We start from the raw sequence: 14,352 nt of genomic DNA, 5'->3' as shown, positions 1-14,352 counted from the left end.
ATGAAAACAGAGGACAAGGATGAAACACCAGATGACACAAATTGAAGCTGGCAGACTGTTAATATATTATTATCTAACATCACAATATGAAGAGAAAGCCACTTACCTACTCACAGTCGCCGGAGAAGCTTGCTCCAAGTCAGCAGGCTCAAAGATTAAACTCATTTTTGAATTCATCTGTATGATTTCGCCACTCATGAGGCAAAGCTAAAGGGACACATCGTGACAAAAATGTCCAACAGTAAAGTGTCGATTGCATCAGGTGTACCAGTCGTGCTACTTTTGATTTTTTCATAATTTGACTTTCGCCAGGGATTAAAATGCTTAATAGATTTTATATGATACATTACTAAGAAGATTCAGTGATCTAACTGATTCAAATGCCAGCATCAATCATATTCAGATTACTGATGTCATCGAAAGTGTAAGGAAGTACATAGGGTTACTTAACCAATATGCCATTGTATTGATATTTAAATTACATCACGTTAAATACAGTAATTTATTGTTAGAGCGAGCATGACATCTCAACCTATTCTTATCTCAATTGTAACAGAACACAGAAAGTTGTCTATATTATGTAAACATTTTCTTTTCTGCAATGTACCATTATTCAGTTAGGTTTCATTTTAACCTTCTCTAGAGTTACATTCTTTCTGATTTATGTAGAGGAGATGTTTTTTGGAAACAGGAGGGGTGCTTATGGTATCATTTCAACATTACTACTGCACCAAGGTAATTTGGTCAAAATATATTAATGCCATTAATCTTGAAAACTATATATATATATATAATGTAATGTTTAATGACCAACAAAGGAATATTGCCCAAAAATGTACCCAGAAAGACCAACCCACAAATCATGAAAATGTATGTTTTAACTCATTGTTTTCCTTTTCACTCTTTTAGATTTATATCTGTATTGAATCTAGCTGCATGTCTTGATATTCACAGTATAAAGAACATGTTCTAAAGTTACCTTTTTATTGTCGTCAAGGACTGTGTTCATGTTTTCAATCCAAACAGCATCCACGGGACCATCAAATATAATCCATTTTCTGTCATCTGTAGTCGAAGATGCCTGGTCTCTGAATGTAGTAGCCAACACTCCATCTGTCCACTCATGGCTTACTGGGTCAAAACACCCGTATAACTGGCCCATGGTAACGGCTTTTGGGTTAATGATTTTAAGATCCACTGCATATTCATCCATTGATTTAGCTGAACAAAGAAAGTGTAACATATGTCTATACATATACAAATATTTAAACCCATACAGTATGTCTAAACATTTAGGTACACGTACATTTTCTAATGGTCAGAGGGACACTTTATTCGTGGGGCCGTGGTTATAGGGCTCTGCCCATGCCTGTGCCTTGAGCCTAAGGGACCTTTTAGAACAGTTCATTACTCCCCCGTACTTATGGCACCCTTTTAAAACAATTGTCCCTTTTACCTGCATACAAATCAGAAAGCGCTCCTGCTAGCACTTTATAAGCACATGTTTTTCCACCCATGGGGTCTCCAACGATCATGAATCCATGGCGCACCAGCATCATTTCATAGATCTACAGCAAAAATAAAATCAAATTAAAGTAAAGAGGTTTAGCTACATTATTTCTCTAAGGTTGTAAAGGAGTGATTTTTGTTTAGGAAGTGATGTATCATTAATTTAATTTCCCATGAAAACAATTCCTCGATCTCCCAGTGAGAGCACAGATTTAGTTCTTCCTTAGGCCTAAACAGAGTTTGCTTAGCCGCAGCAAATACTCATTTATTTAACTCTTGTGAAATAGCATGATTGTTTTACAAAAACTTCTAAATGCAACTAAATTCAATAAATGAAATACAGTTATATATTCCACCGATAGCGTGAAAGAACTATCGAGGCAGAACAGATAAGATCTTCAGAGTTTGCCCGCTAAAATCCTTCAGTAGCAAAGGGAGAAATTAAGAATGTCATCATCTCAATAATAAAATGTCTATCTATAACATCACCTGTATTATTTTTCCAATAAACCAAGGAACGGGCTGCAACTTCAGTTTTGCAATGTTTTCTTTAACAGCATTGACAAACAGGTCATAATCTGGCTTGGGAAGGACCACTCCAGGGAAAAGATCAGAAATGATGCCCTGTAGAAGAAAATCAAAATAGTGAACACTAAATAATGGCAGCTTATTAACCCAGTTAAAAAGAGTGCCAAACTCCTGACCTCAAGGACCAGAACCAGGCAGGATTTTCTCGATATCCCATCATGAGTGCTGGCAGCTCAATCACCTGAAGTCTGACATCCCTGCTGTAGTAGATCACGTTTACCCTATGGGTCACGTGTGTCCTGTTGGCCCAGACTATGCTCTTAAAGATGTGGACATCAGCGGTTTATTTCGGGTAACATTATCCTATTCTGCACAACCAAAAGATGGCGCTCCATAAATGGCATTGGAAAGCAGACCCACGTCCTTTGACTGTTTAGTATTACGGCATATATCCATTTGGTTGAAGTGGAATATAATGTTATAAATATGTAAATAAAATCTGTTCCACAGTTTCTTGATGTGAGATTTCTCAGATCACTGACTCTTATTTTCCAGGTCGTTAGCACCAGTAAACCAAATTATAGACAGATGCATGAGTTATGGATTTGTTTTATTTGTCAAGAATACTTAATGAAACATTACCACCATGTCACAGACTTACAGTGTTGTGACTGAAACGTGGAAATGTGGGAAAATGTGAAGTTTAAGCCAATGCTCCAGCATGGGGCATTCCATTCATTTTTTTAATGGGCCTATATTGAAAGACCTAACTTTTTATCACTGATACCAGAATCAAGATAAGTTTGTTTAAAAATCATGATATAAATGCATATTTTGCCTACATATTAACCATCTGTATGTGTTCTATCTCTATTATCTTAGCCCAATCTACTAGACATACAGTATACTTTGGCACTTTGGCTTGTGGCAAACATTACAATGGCTCATAGTTAATCCCCATCTGGACCTTCTAACTAATGAAAGTCTATGGAGGGACTGACTTCATTAGCATTGCCATAAAGAATTAGCTCAGTGTGGTGTTTGATCAAGAAAAGCCACCCAACGTCATTACATGACTGATAACAATGCCAGCCACCAGATCTGCAGATAAAGGAAGCTTACAGACCAAAAAGCGATAAAACCAGGCTTTTATGAATGCTAACCTACATTACTGTCAATGTATTGCCAGGGCCAGGATTGAACAATAGCATTTGTTGGTTGGCCTGTTTAGATCTACCAGTAAAATAGGCAGTATAAATCAATACTTCTAATGACGTGAAGCTATTAGATGAAGATATTTTACATGTAAAATTACTTTATATATAAAAAAAATGAAAACAAATGAAAACACGTGATGTTAGTTATTTAGTTAGTGTTTATATGGGATTGCTATTTTTATGCAGAAGTTGATTTCCGCCTTTTTACTTTGAACAGGAAAATGTATGTAGGTTATGCTAATGACTGTTCAACTGATTTTGTGATTCCTTTTCAAACTTTTCAGTCTCTCCAAAGTCTTTAAGAGCACTGATTAGCGTCTGTTTCGTTCATCTCTGTCGTACTTCTTTGAAAACAGAACACTTAAAAGTTTATTGGAAGCTTCTCTGATTAAGCCCAATTAACCATCCATTAAGCACCTCCTGACACGAGGAGACCCAGAAGCATGGTAATGAGAGCCTAGCAAGCAATTTACTAATGTTCCGGCATGTGCCAGGTAAAGTGTTCCAAGGCGTTTGTGCTGACCCAGTCACTTAACTATAAGTGAAAGTTACAAGCCTTACGGCTTAGAAATTAGAATAATATTACCATTGCTTTCTGAGCCAAATTAGAGTTTGTTGCATAGAAACACAGTTGAGATGTTGTTAAAGTGTTGTTTGCAGTAATTACAATTTTTTTATGTACTGATATGTTAAAAGGGGTGACAAATAATTATATATCCTCAAAAGAAAATAGTATTGTTATTGCATCATTTAGGTTTCATCCAAAAACATAATATGTATATATATATATATATATATATATATATATATATATATATATATAGCGAGTCTTAGGGCTGCGCCGATGGCATACAGGCCCCACAATCACACAATATCCACTTCTGAGCTGTTATTTATGTAAATGTGAGCTTCGCTGTTTTCCCTAACAGCTGGTAATTATTTTGTCCTCACAGAAGTGCCGATCTTAACTTATGTAATGACAGGTGGCGAGCTAAACATTGCTTTACCCAATTTGTAGCAAAAATTGTGCTTTAAACAGGAGCACATATTATTTCATCAGATAGTTCGGTTTCAGTAATACCTGCGAGCATCAGATTAAATATTCTTTCTATAAAATGTACGTGATTCTCGATAAAATAGATCAGGCACCTGTCTATATAACCATACCTAAGGAAGATAAGTTTACGGTCAGCCCCTCCTAGTTCCATCTTTGAATTGGTCTATTTGGGCCATTCTCTGCATCATTCCTGAAGTAATTTGCCCTTATCCTGCCTAATTTCTCCCATAAAGCCTTTCATTATTGTTCAGAGAAAAATTAGTAATTCAGTCATTACATAGAAAAATTTCAGTAAACTAAATTTCAAAATCACAGTTCTAGTGATATACTATAAATAAACATAATGATGAGGCTTATTTTTGGGAGATGCTTGTACACAACAAAAATGGTGAGCTTAATTTCATTTCGTGTATCATATATATATATATATATATATATATACTTTTGTAGGCTGCCAGAATCTAGCCAGTTACCCCTTGCTCACTTACCAGAACCCAATATTCTTTTAATTAATGTTACCTGGAAAAGAGGAACATCTTGTGCTAGGAATTTTGCCAGGTTCACGTCCAGAAGAGCGCGTAACAATAAGACGCTCTCATTTTCCTCTGGATATTTCAGTTTGAGGTTTCCTGCGGCAGTGAGAACGGATTTCACTGCCCGCATTCCATAGTCGTAGTGATGCTGGGATGATAGCTGCTCGGAGCACAGTCTGTAAGTGGCAACGATTTTCTGGGCCAAGCTGAGAAACGAAATAATGACATATATTTCACATTTAAACATTTATTAAAATAACTAGAATTCATTTGCGAGAGTAGAGACGGCAGACACTAAGATGTTACATAATTCACCAGTCAAATTTGCCAATTAGTGCCCCAAATAGGCTTGGTAGACACAAAGAAAATATAACATAATCATATTAAAAACTGTAAAATCCGTAGTGCCTTCTGCTGAGGGAACCATTGCAATACATAAATGTAAAAAAAAGCAGAAACGTGTTTAAGCACATGTGCCAAAAGTGATTAAGTACTACTAAAGCGTGCTATGGCTTTAAGCACCTTTACTTTTTTTTACCAAAAACTGAATGGTATCGCTGTTTGCATTTCTGATAATCTATCACATGGTCCAAATATTATCACTTTCATCAACCTCATTTACATCTCAGTATTTCTTCATGACACGTTTGGTACTGATGTGGTTTTCTATTGTGATCGCTTTATTACGTTAATAAATACATTGACATATGTTATTACATTCTTTGATGAGTTCTGCCCATTAATTGTTTCATGATTTTTCCAAGGATTTTAGCTATTCCAAATATGCATATGTTTTATTGTGCGAGAGGAAATAGAAAATGTGACAGCTCATGACAAATCCTTGCCCTAGTAAGACTGCTGCAGCTGTTCTGATGAACACCATGGCTTCCAATTCTATCATCCTCTTCGCTTACTACAAAAATAAGCACCCTGTACTCTGTTGCATCATTTAAGGGACATCCCTGCCATCACATGCACTTTAAAGCGTATGATAACCGTGTGGTCCCTTTAAATTCTGCCCTTTCTCATGAAACCTGGGATCTCTCCAGAGATGTGTTTTCTTTAGTGGGGTTTCAGGCACAGTACACATGGTTTCTGTTAATGGACTGGAACCATATTCACATATTTGGGAACTCGGTTTCTTTTTCCTCCATGCCCATTCCCCACCCATTTCTCTTTCACCCCCACGTCATGGAAGGCTGTTTGGGCATAGCCTTGCTCCAACAATCAACTAGGCCCACCCCTTCATGAAGCCGCTGCCCCAGAAAAGGGAGAGCTCCGAGTGCCCTACCAAGAAAAATTACTGTACGCTTGGCATTTTAATGCAGAGACAATTGTACAAAATGAACTGGCTACCGGCAGAATTAAACAGACAGACAGCTAAATTGATATCGACCAGCTACTTGCTCTAAATTACATGAACTCATAACCTATTGCTTTCTCCAACTTACTAGATACACGAGTATACAAAGATCTAGAATTAAGTATGTTTTAGAGAGTTTTGGGTAATTTGAAGGGCTCCATCGGCAATGTAAATGTCAGCACCAGGGATATCTAACAGGTAATTATCTGTCTACAAACTAATAACTCTCAATGTCCAACAGGCTTCATGTCTGGGAGAGGGGGTAGTGTATGTAACTATTTCAGCACAATCCGAAAAAAATAAATAGATGAAAACAGAAAAAATATATCCCTGGGCATTAAAATGTGACTTTTTTCATTACATTGTCATAGCAGCTTTTGGAATTATTCACACACATTCAACGCGCTGCCTGATGTTGGGCTGCGAGATTAGATTTCCCTCCACCGACCAACCTGATCTGCCGTACGCCGTAAGGTTACCATATGCAAACAAACTCTCCTAAAGGGACCCACACTAGGCAAACCGACGAAAAGTACATGGAAGTTTCAAACATAATCAGTCTATTATAGTGTATCATAATAGCAGCTCTACCAAACTATTATATTATATATATATTTTTAATTTATCGATAAGGGATTTATTTCCCTTCTATATAAGACTGTAACATTTGCATGTAGTTAGTAAAAGCTAAAGTATCTGGTCTATTTAATTTTTTTCATCCAAACCTAGAGTATAATTTGACCAAAATGAAAAAAATAGCTTTTGAAGCAGAAATAACACGCCATATCCTGAAACCAGTGAGGTAGGATGGCTTACAACATAAGATGATATATTTTATTCTTTTGCCATTACTAAATTAGTTAATTTAGTGCACTGACTTACGAAATATAATACTTCAGAAAATGGGATGCACTTTAAAAAAGGGAATATTTAAATACCTATTATACTTCTTTAAAGGGCAAGCGATTCCTTCATCTACCAAAATTGAGCCCTAAATATACTTAAGGACATTCTACAGACACAGCCATATGCAGTATGTCAACATTTATGCACATAAGACCTTTCTAAAAGAAATGCTAATGCAGATGTATCCGAGTAAAAGTATTTGGTGTAGTCATTTAAAATAACTTTTCAATAAAAGTTTAAAAAGTTGAGAAGACTGATTAGCACAGAACACTTATGCTACAAAAGAGCCCTGTTGCTGTATCAAGATTTCTTTTAAAACGCATTAAAACCATGGGGAAATATGTTAATTCTCTCTGGATAAAGGATTGCGTTAATGGATGAATTAACACGAGCGATTACTTCCTCTATGGAAGAAAAGAGCCACTGATTACACTAGGCAATATTTATGCTTACTATCAGAGAGTATATAGGATATTTCTACATTAAAGTTTAAGTCACAGCTGTTAGCATAACAAATTTAATTTATTATAACCATCTAGAGCTTGGGCATCCAGTTATCCCAACAATGAATTAGCAAAGCACTGTGACGATATGAAATTGTAATTAAGTTGCACCTTCTGGAATCCAGGAATCCCATTGAGTAAAGGGAAATTTCTCCAATCAACGCATAGTCCGGGACCATCATAGCCACTGTCCTGAATAATGCCTGGAAAATAAAAATGGAGGGACCAAGTAATGTTTAGGAAATAGGTGAGCATAGGAATGCAATTTAATGTAAAGTGCATAAGAAAGTGAGCATTGGTAGCATAGAGTAAGCCGAACAGGTAGTAGGAAAGCCTGTAAGTTGTAGTTAAGGAGATAAAGGGATGTAGTAATGGTGGCAGAGGTGATAACGATGACAGCCGATATAACACCAACTGGTAATGCAGGCAGCCTTTGACAACATCAGCACTCAGCACTTGCCTTCAGATTGTCGGGAAGTTCTGCACGTCCAGCATACCCAGGATTCATCGTAATGAAGACAGAACAGGTGGGATTTAGGGTGAGCTCCGTGCCCTCAAAGATGAACGTTTTCAGGTTGCGGATGATTGCCTGCTGTATGCTCAGTATCTGCTGAGCCACCACTGACAACACTTCAACCTGGATGGAACATTTACAACCGTATAATAACCTGCTATATGTGCCAACTCGGAATTTTTGGTAATTTAGCATGCTGAAATGAACAACAGTATCTCTAGGCAGACTCTATATACATTGGAAATTGCAATCAAGTGCTATAAAATAGATTGAGTTTGAATAGGAAAACTGATATAGCCATACTGGTCCACATTGCGATGGATTCTTTAGGTGAAGTTGATATATTTTATTGTGCCAACTTGGAAGAAGATGTAGCGTTAAATAAGCTTTATATGGCTCCTTATCTTTTTCAGCTCTGGTCTGATAAAAGGTATCACCATTGGCTAAAGACTCTAACTGCATTTGCCTGTACAAGTCATCTAACCTGCAAATGAGACAGTCCCCATTGAAAACCAAGTCAGCTTATTCCTTGCTTCCTCCAACCATGCTGGGAAGTCGTAATTTGACATGTCGCGATAGGACGAGTTTGAGCAGGGGCAAAGCTAGTTTAAACATCACCCAATGTATTTTGGTCTTCAAGACCATGTGGTTGTGGTATGTGATGGTGCTACAAGGTTTCAATAATCTTGCATTGCACCCCGTAAACAAAAACTGCAAAGGCTATTCAGCCAATACAAGCATCTTGTGTTGTGTATAATTGAAAGAACTGATCAAGAACAGTGTACGTAGAACAGTGAATAGTGTATCCCATAAGGCTTTTAAACTGTTATTCATCAAATAAAAGCTATTATCTATATTCTAATGAACGCACAAATCAGGAACATGAAGATTACCTCAATTCTGTTGAATTCATCGAAACAAGCCCAGGCTCCAGACTGTGCAAGGCCTTTGAAGAACTTTCCCATGGCCTTATAATCAAGTCCATCAGAGCAATTAAAGACAACACACTGCACAAGAGAAGGACAAGGTAACACAGTTTAATACATTAATCATTGTAAGCGCTAAGAAACAAGGAACACATTGTACCATTACGGACACCATCGCTATTACTTTAGAATGTACAAGTCCCCCATGGACTTTTTTCTATTTTCTTTGTCTAATTTTTTTTCATTTAATGTTTTTAATTATAGGCTACACTCATATGACACCAGGTGGTTAAAGCAGTTTGCTGTTTGTTAAAACATTACAAAGAGCTCATGCTGAGGAACCTTGTCTTCAGGGTTTTCTTATTTTATAGAAATAATAAAATGACAGATCTGCTTAGTTTACGGTTAAATTTGCCTTCAAACTCAGTTGATGTCTAGGCGGAACAGCACCTTTAAAGGTAACGGAAGCAATAATATTAAGTTTAAAGAATGTCAGATCTGAGATGAAACCATAATTTATTCCACAACTGATCAACGTCTATCATTTTTCATTGTTATTATTAAATTTTTTTGTCTCTGATTTAATCAGATTTACATTTTCCAGCTCTAACGTCCACTAAAGACACAGCCAGGGCATTTAATGCCAATTTTCTTTAATTTTCCATGATCTCTATGTGAATACTGTACTTGAATCCTACGATCAGTCCAAGAAGAATTTTGTAAAATCCTTCCTTGACTCTACTGCATTGAGTACAGGTATTTTTTTTTCTTATTAAGGTTAATCTGGAAATACTAGCACCCCTCCCCTTACATATTTATAACACTTTTGGCCATACTTATAAATTGTAATTCTGTGTTAAAGTACAAAATCTGGCATATTCACTGGGAAAACCAATAGAATGTTCCTCCAGATCGCCCCACAATTAGAACTTTTGGGTCCCAAGTGATCACAATGCTATTAGTAGTGAGAGAAAGACAGCAGTTGGTACATATAGGTTTACCTGTTTGGCCAATGCTTTTGCAAGGTCTTTAGTTGTTTCTGTTTTTCCAGTTCCCGCGGGGCCCTCAGGAGCGCCGCCGAGATTGAGCTTTAATGCTCCCATCAAGGTTCTGCACAGGAGACAAGAACCAGCATTATCTGGAGTGTATCATTTTTGTTATCCTAGTTGAAGGGTTTTGTATAAAGAAAGGAATATCGGGATACTAAGTTTCCATGTTAGTTACATCATAACGCAAGCACTTGGGTGTCTCATACCTGTAGCACCTATCAGTTAGCGGTGTTATAACCAGACGTGGAGAGTTCCCCAAATATTCATATCCATACTTGACCTCTGTGGTGATCATTCTGACCATGACATCTTGTTTTTCCCAGTAATATCTCAGCTGAGAGATCCACTGGAAGTCACTCAAATTTGAGACCTTGTCCTTTGCTAATTTTGCAACAACATCACGCGCTGTGGAAGAACGGAATATGAGTTCATTCTATTCCTTTTGTATAATAGTCATCGCCATATGCTTGCTTAGAATTCAAAGGAACAAATCATCGCTAACGGAATATGAATTCAATGAAGAATATTTCACAAATCTGCATGGAATCTTGCCATTTGGAATTCAGTTAAAATGAACTCTGCATACAGAACATATATTTATAAATTCACAGTAAATAAAAAAGCTTGACGTTTCAATCCCAGCTAGAGACTTTCATGTCTTGATAAAAGAGCTTCTTAGGGAGTCTTTGTTTTCCATGTATTCATTTTTCACAGCATACTTTCTTTTCTTTTTTATTGTATGTGCTGAATAAAATATACACATGGGTACTATAAACTTTATTTGGAATTGGTATGGAAGGTTGCTGGATACATATATACATATACATATATATACACATATATATACTAGGAGCCAGTATATATATATATATATATATATATATATATACATATATATACTGGCTCCTAGTACCTTAAATTAACTAATAATAATTTTAAATTTAATACTAATATAAAAATATATAATAATTTAAACCCTTCTATTAATGAGTGCCAAAAAAAAGTTATTCATGATATACAACTCAAAACAAATTCTTCTTTGCACCTTTAAGATAATCATCAGAAGCCCAAAACATTAACAGTAAGCAGTGACACACACAATATGGAAACCACAGTTCTGTGTGTTTATAATTTAAGGTGTGAGCTTCTAGATTATTGCCTCTGTAACTAATTAACTTGCTTCTATAGCAATTTAAATTGTGATTCCTGCTTAGGTTAACAAAATGCTGTCTGCTCCCCTGACTAATAGGAATGACTAGAGAAAGGTCACTGATTTACGTGACACGGATTAACACAAAAACTAAATGCAACTTCTTCTAACAAGGATTTTATTGCATTCAGTTTTTAAACAGGATAATATGTCCTGGCTTGTAACTAATTTATTTTCATGCAATGTAAATGGGACACGTAATCTGTTTGAGTAGAAAAAGGAGAAACACAACAAGCTTGCTTTGTAGTCAAAGTGTTTATGGGCAACTGCCTTAAAGGAAATGTATGTCGAACTCCCATAAGATTATACCTTTATATAGCTCCTGATTAATGGTATTGGTTCTAGGGTAGAGCGGAGGCACAGTACGAGCTCATAAACGGCCGCCTACTTTCAGGACAGCCCTACCACATAGGTGGCCTAGGCAGCTGCCTAAGACACTGAGCTGGTTGCCACCACCGGGAGAGGGCACCAAGAACCCTAGGACCAGCCTTGGCTCTACTAGGAACGTTAAACCTGGCTAAAGGATACAATGCACCCGGAGGTTTTAATATGTTTTTCATGTATGATTTTCTACTGGTATGTTGTTAGTGTGAGCAGGTAACATGTTAGTGATCCTCCACTGATTAATAATATTTCGCCCAACTCTAATCATGACATTTTTCATTGTGCTGCTAATGGCTCTGATACTAATGGTTTTCCAGCTGCTTTGCTACACTGTTTTTTCACAATTAAATGTGATCTTATAACCCCCAGGTCCCTTTCATCTTATTTTATTACTTAAGCCCCATTAAGAGTGTCACAAAAATGTGCTATTTATTTTATCCTCCCAAATAAATAACATTGCGCTGTTTGATGATACTATTCTTTGATTGTAATTAACAATTTATATCGGTAACACTAGAATACGACATGCTTAATGCTTCCTACACGCTCCTGTTAGTCGAAACGGGTTACTTGAATATTAGAACGCATGATATTTTACATAACATGGCATCTATATTGTGTTTCATTAATATTACCTCAACATGGATAGATTATATTGTTAGTTTAAAGAATGTAAATTGACCAGTACATCATGTAAGCCACATGCCTTTCAGATGTACAGTTCAATATCCATATGTAACATGTTATTCCATTCTGGGGAAAAAGTTTAATGGCAAAAAACACACTTGTGTTTATATTTATAAATCTCAATTATGTATTAACTGTAAACAAGGAGCCGTAACCCCTTAAGGACAATGGCTGGTCCCTAAACCCATTGAAAACAATGCATTTTGTACATGTACTGGCTTTGTCATTAAGGGGTTAAATAAATCACCTGTTTGTCTATATTATTGGCATTATTTAGCTCAATATATAACTCACTTTTCCTGCACGTTAAAACACACCCTGCTCATGTTATCATGTCAATGATATATATGTAGTCGGGCTTTATTTAAACATAGACATAAAGAATGCCATTTTGAGATTAGACATTTCAACATGGAAGGTGCTCTATAACGGGGAAACTGATGCTAAAAAGTGATGTTTGCAGGTGAGAATCATTTTATTTAATAGATTTAATTATCTTTCTGTCATGCTAGACACAGACATATTGTTTTATAAATGTATATGCTATGTCTATTAAAATGTCACAAAGCTTCTGGAAATCTAATGTCTGTAATTCTACAGTTCAGACACTGCATTATACCTTAAATAATACAAATATAATTTTCCGTTCTCCTTTCCTCGCAGTCTTGGTAGCATAATTATAGGTTTACGTTGGTAAATGTCACGCATGATTTAGTAGCACTTCATGAGTAATAAATTAGGGCTTCCTTGTCAGGTAAAAGTACTGTGCATCATTACAGGGCACAGCAAAGATCAAATCCATTGTGCCTGCTTACACATTGACGCTTGGAATGAGATGCCATGAAAGCAAACAGTCTAATAATACCAGGTTGCTTATCTTTTCTGCATAACAGCGTAGGATGTGTAGATAAAAGGCACTCTTGAGTTACTTAAGTTTTAAAAAAAATTTTAACCTATGAAGAACCATCATTAATACTTTGGAGACCAACTCAAATGCACTCGCAAAGAGGTCTCTCCTCCTGGGCTTTCTCACATTCCCAGGGACGTAAGAGGTGATGAATTGTGACATGCCTGTGGCTGTGTACTGGTGAGCCAAATGGGACATGAGAGATTTGAGCTAGCGAAGATCCAAATCCATGGTGTAAAGAAACTAATTTAAGGATAAGTAGAAATTACTGTCTGAATTTGGCATATGTTTTCATAGCTCACATCACAGTAACTTGCGAGGGGGATGCTAAGATAATTCGTTTGACAAACATCTGTCCTCTACTTGGTATCCTAAGTTGAAACTCAGCTCATAGGCACAATTCTTGGAGCCGTTAAAATATTTGCCTTTTTCCAGCCTGCTGTAGATGGAAGGAAGGTATGGTATTAGTCCAGCAGCGTGGCATGCAAGTGGACCAGGTCCCATTGGTTGTGTGTTTTTTTGAGGCGGCGCGTCCTTGGAAAGGAGATGAGAAGCAACTAATTTTATAAAGTATAGGCCCATTTATGATCTCTAAAATGTTTAGAGGTTTTGTGCATGACTCTGGTAATACAGTTACCATCACAATTCTTAACCACAGAGTGCATTTTTATGGATGCAGAAGCCTGGTGTAATTGCTTTTTTTACCCAAACATGGGGCTTCACAGGTCCTTTTCATGACAAACTGTTATTAGCACACATTTCCACAAGATAACAGAAAATGCCACACTAATGGTATGAATTCAGTTACACAAATCAGCAAAGACTGGGGGCTCGGACAGAGCTAAGGGTACCTACCACCAACCTAACTGACCTGTCCAAAGATAACAAGTTACAAGTCTGTTCTGTGTTTTATTATTATTTGAATTTCTACTTTGTAACTCATATCCCATACACATCTCTGCAGATTTCTAGTACTGGACGGAGAGCACTTTGGCTCAAAGTAATTCTACTACTTTATGGAATTTAAAAAAAAAACCCAGCAAAATCATGAATTCCAGA

General features: G+C 36.6%; 1 protein-coding gene across 1 annotated transcript in view; it reads right to left on the bottom strand.

Moving 5' to 3' along the window:
• Window positions 1-14,352, bottom strand: part of DNAH3 (dynein axonemal heavy chain 3) — a 104,838-nt gene that overhangs the window by 33,087 nt on the left and 57,399 nt on the right. The window contains exons 29-38 of the mRNA XM_053471658.1: window positions 10,312-10,510; window positions 10,058-10,166; window positions 9,024-9,137; window positions 8,077-8,253; window positions 7,728-7,819; window positions 4,831-5,050; window positions 1,999-2,133; window positions 1,457-1,568; window positions 980-1,221; window positions 107-207 (exon numbers count right to left, since the gene is read on the bottom strand). Coding sequence (XP_053327633.1) covers window positions 107-207; window positions 980-1,221; window positions 1,457-1,568; window positions 1,999-2,133; window positions 4,831-5,050; window positions 7,728-7,819; window positions 8,077-8,253; window positions 9,024-9,137; window positions 10,058-10,166; window positions 10,312-10,510 — 1,501 coding nt within the window. The remainder of the gene's footprint in view (window positions 1-106; window positions 208-979; window positions 1,222-1,456; window positions 1,569-1,998; window positions 2,134-4,830; window positions 5,051-7,727; window positions 7,820-8,076; window positions 8,254-9,023; window positions 9,138-10,057; window positions 10,167-10,311; window positions 10,511-14,352) is intronic.

Source organism: Spea bombifrons, chromosome 7, assembly GCF_027358695.1.
Source record: "Spea bombifrons isolate aSpeBom1 chromosome 7, aSpeBom1.2.pri, whole genome shotgun sequence".
In the NCBI taxonomy this organism is placed as follows: Eukaryota; Metazoa; Chordata; class Amphibia; order Anura; family Pelobatidae; genus Spea; species Spea bombifrons.
The sequence above is the reverse complement of the archived record's forward strand: the minus strand, read 5'-3'. Positions and strand labels throughout refer to the sequence as shown.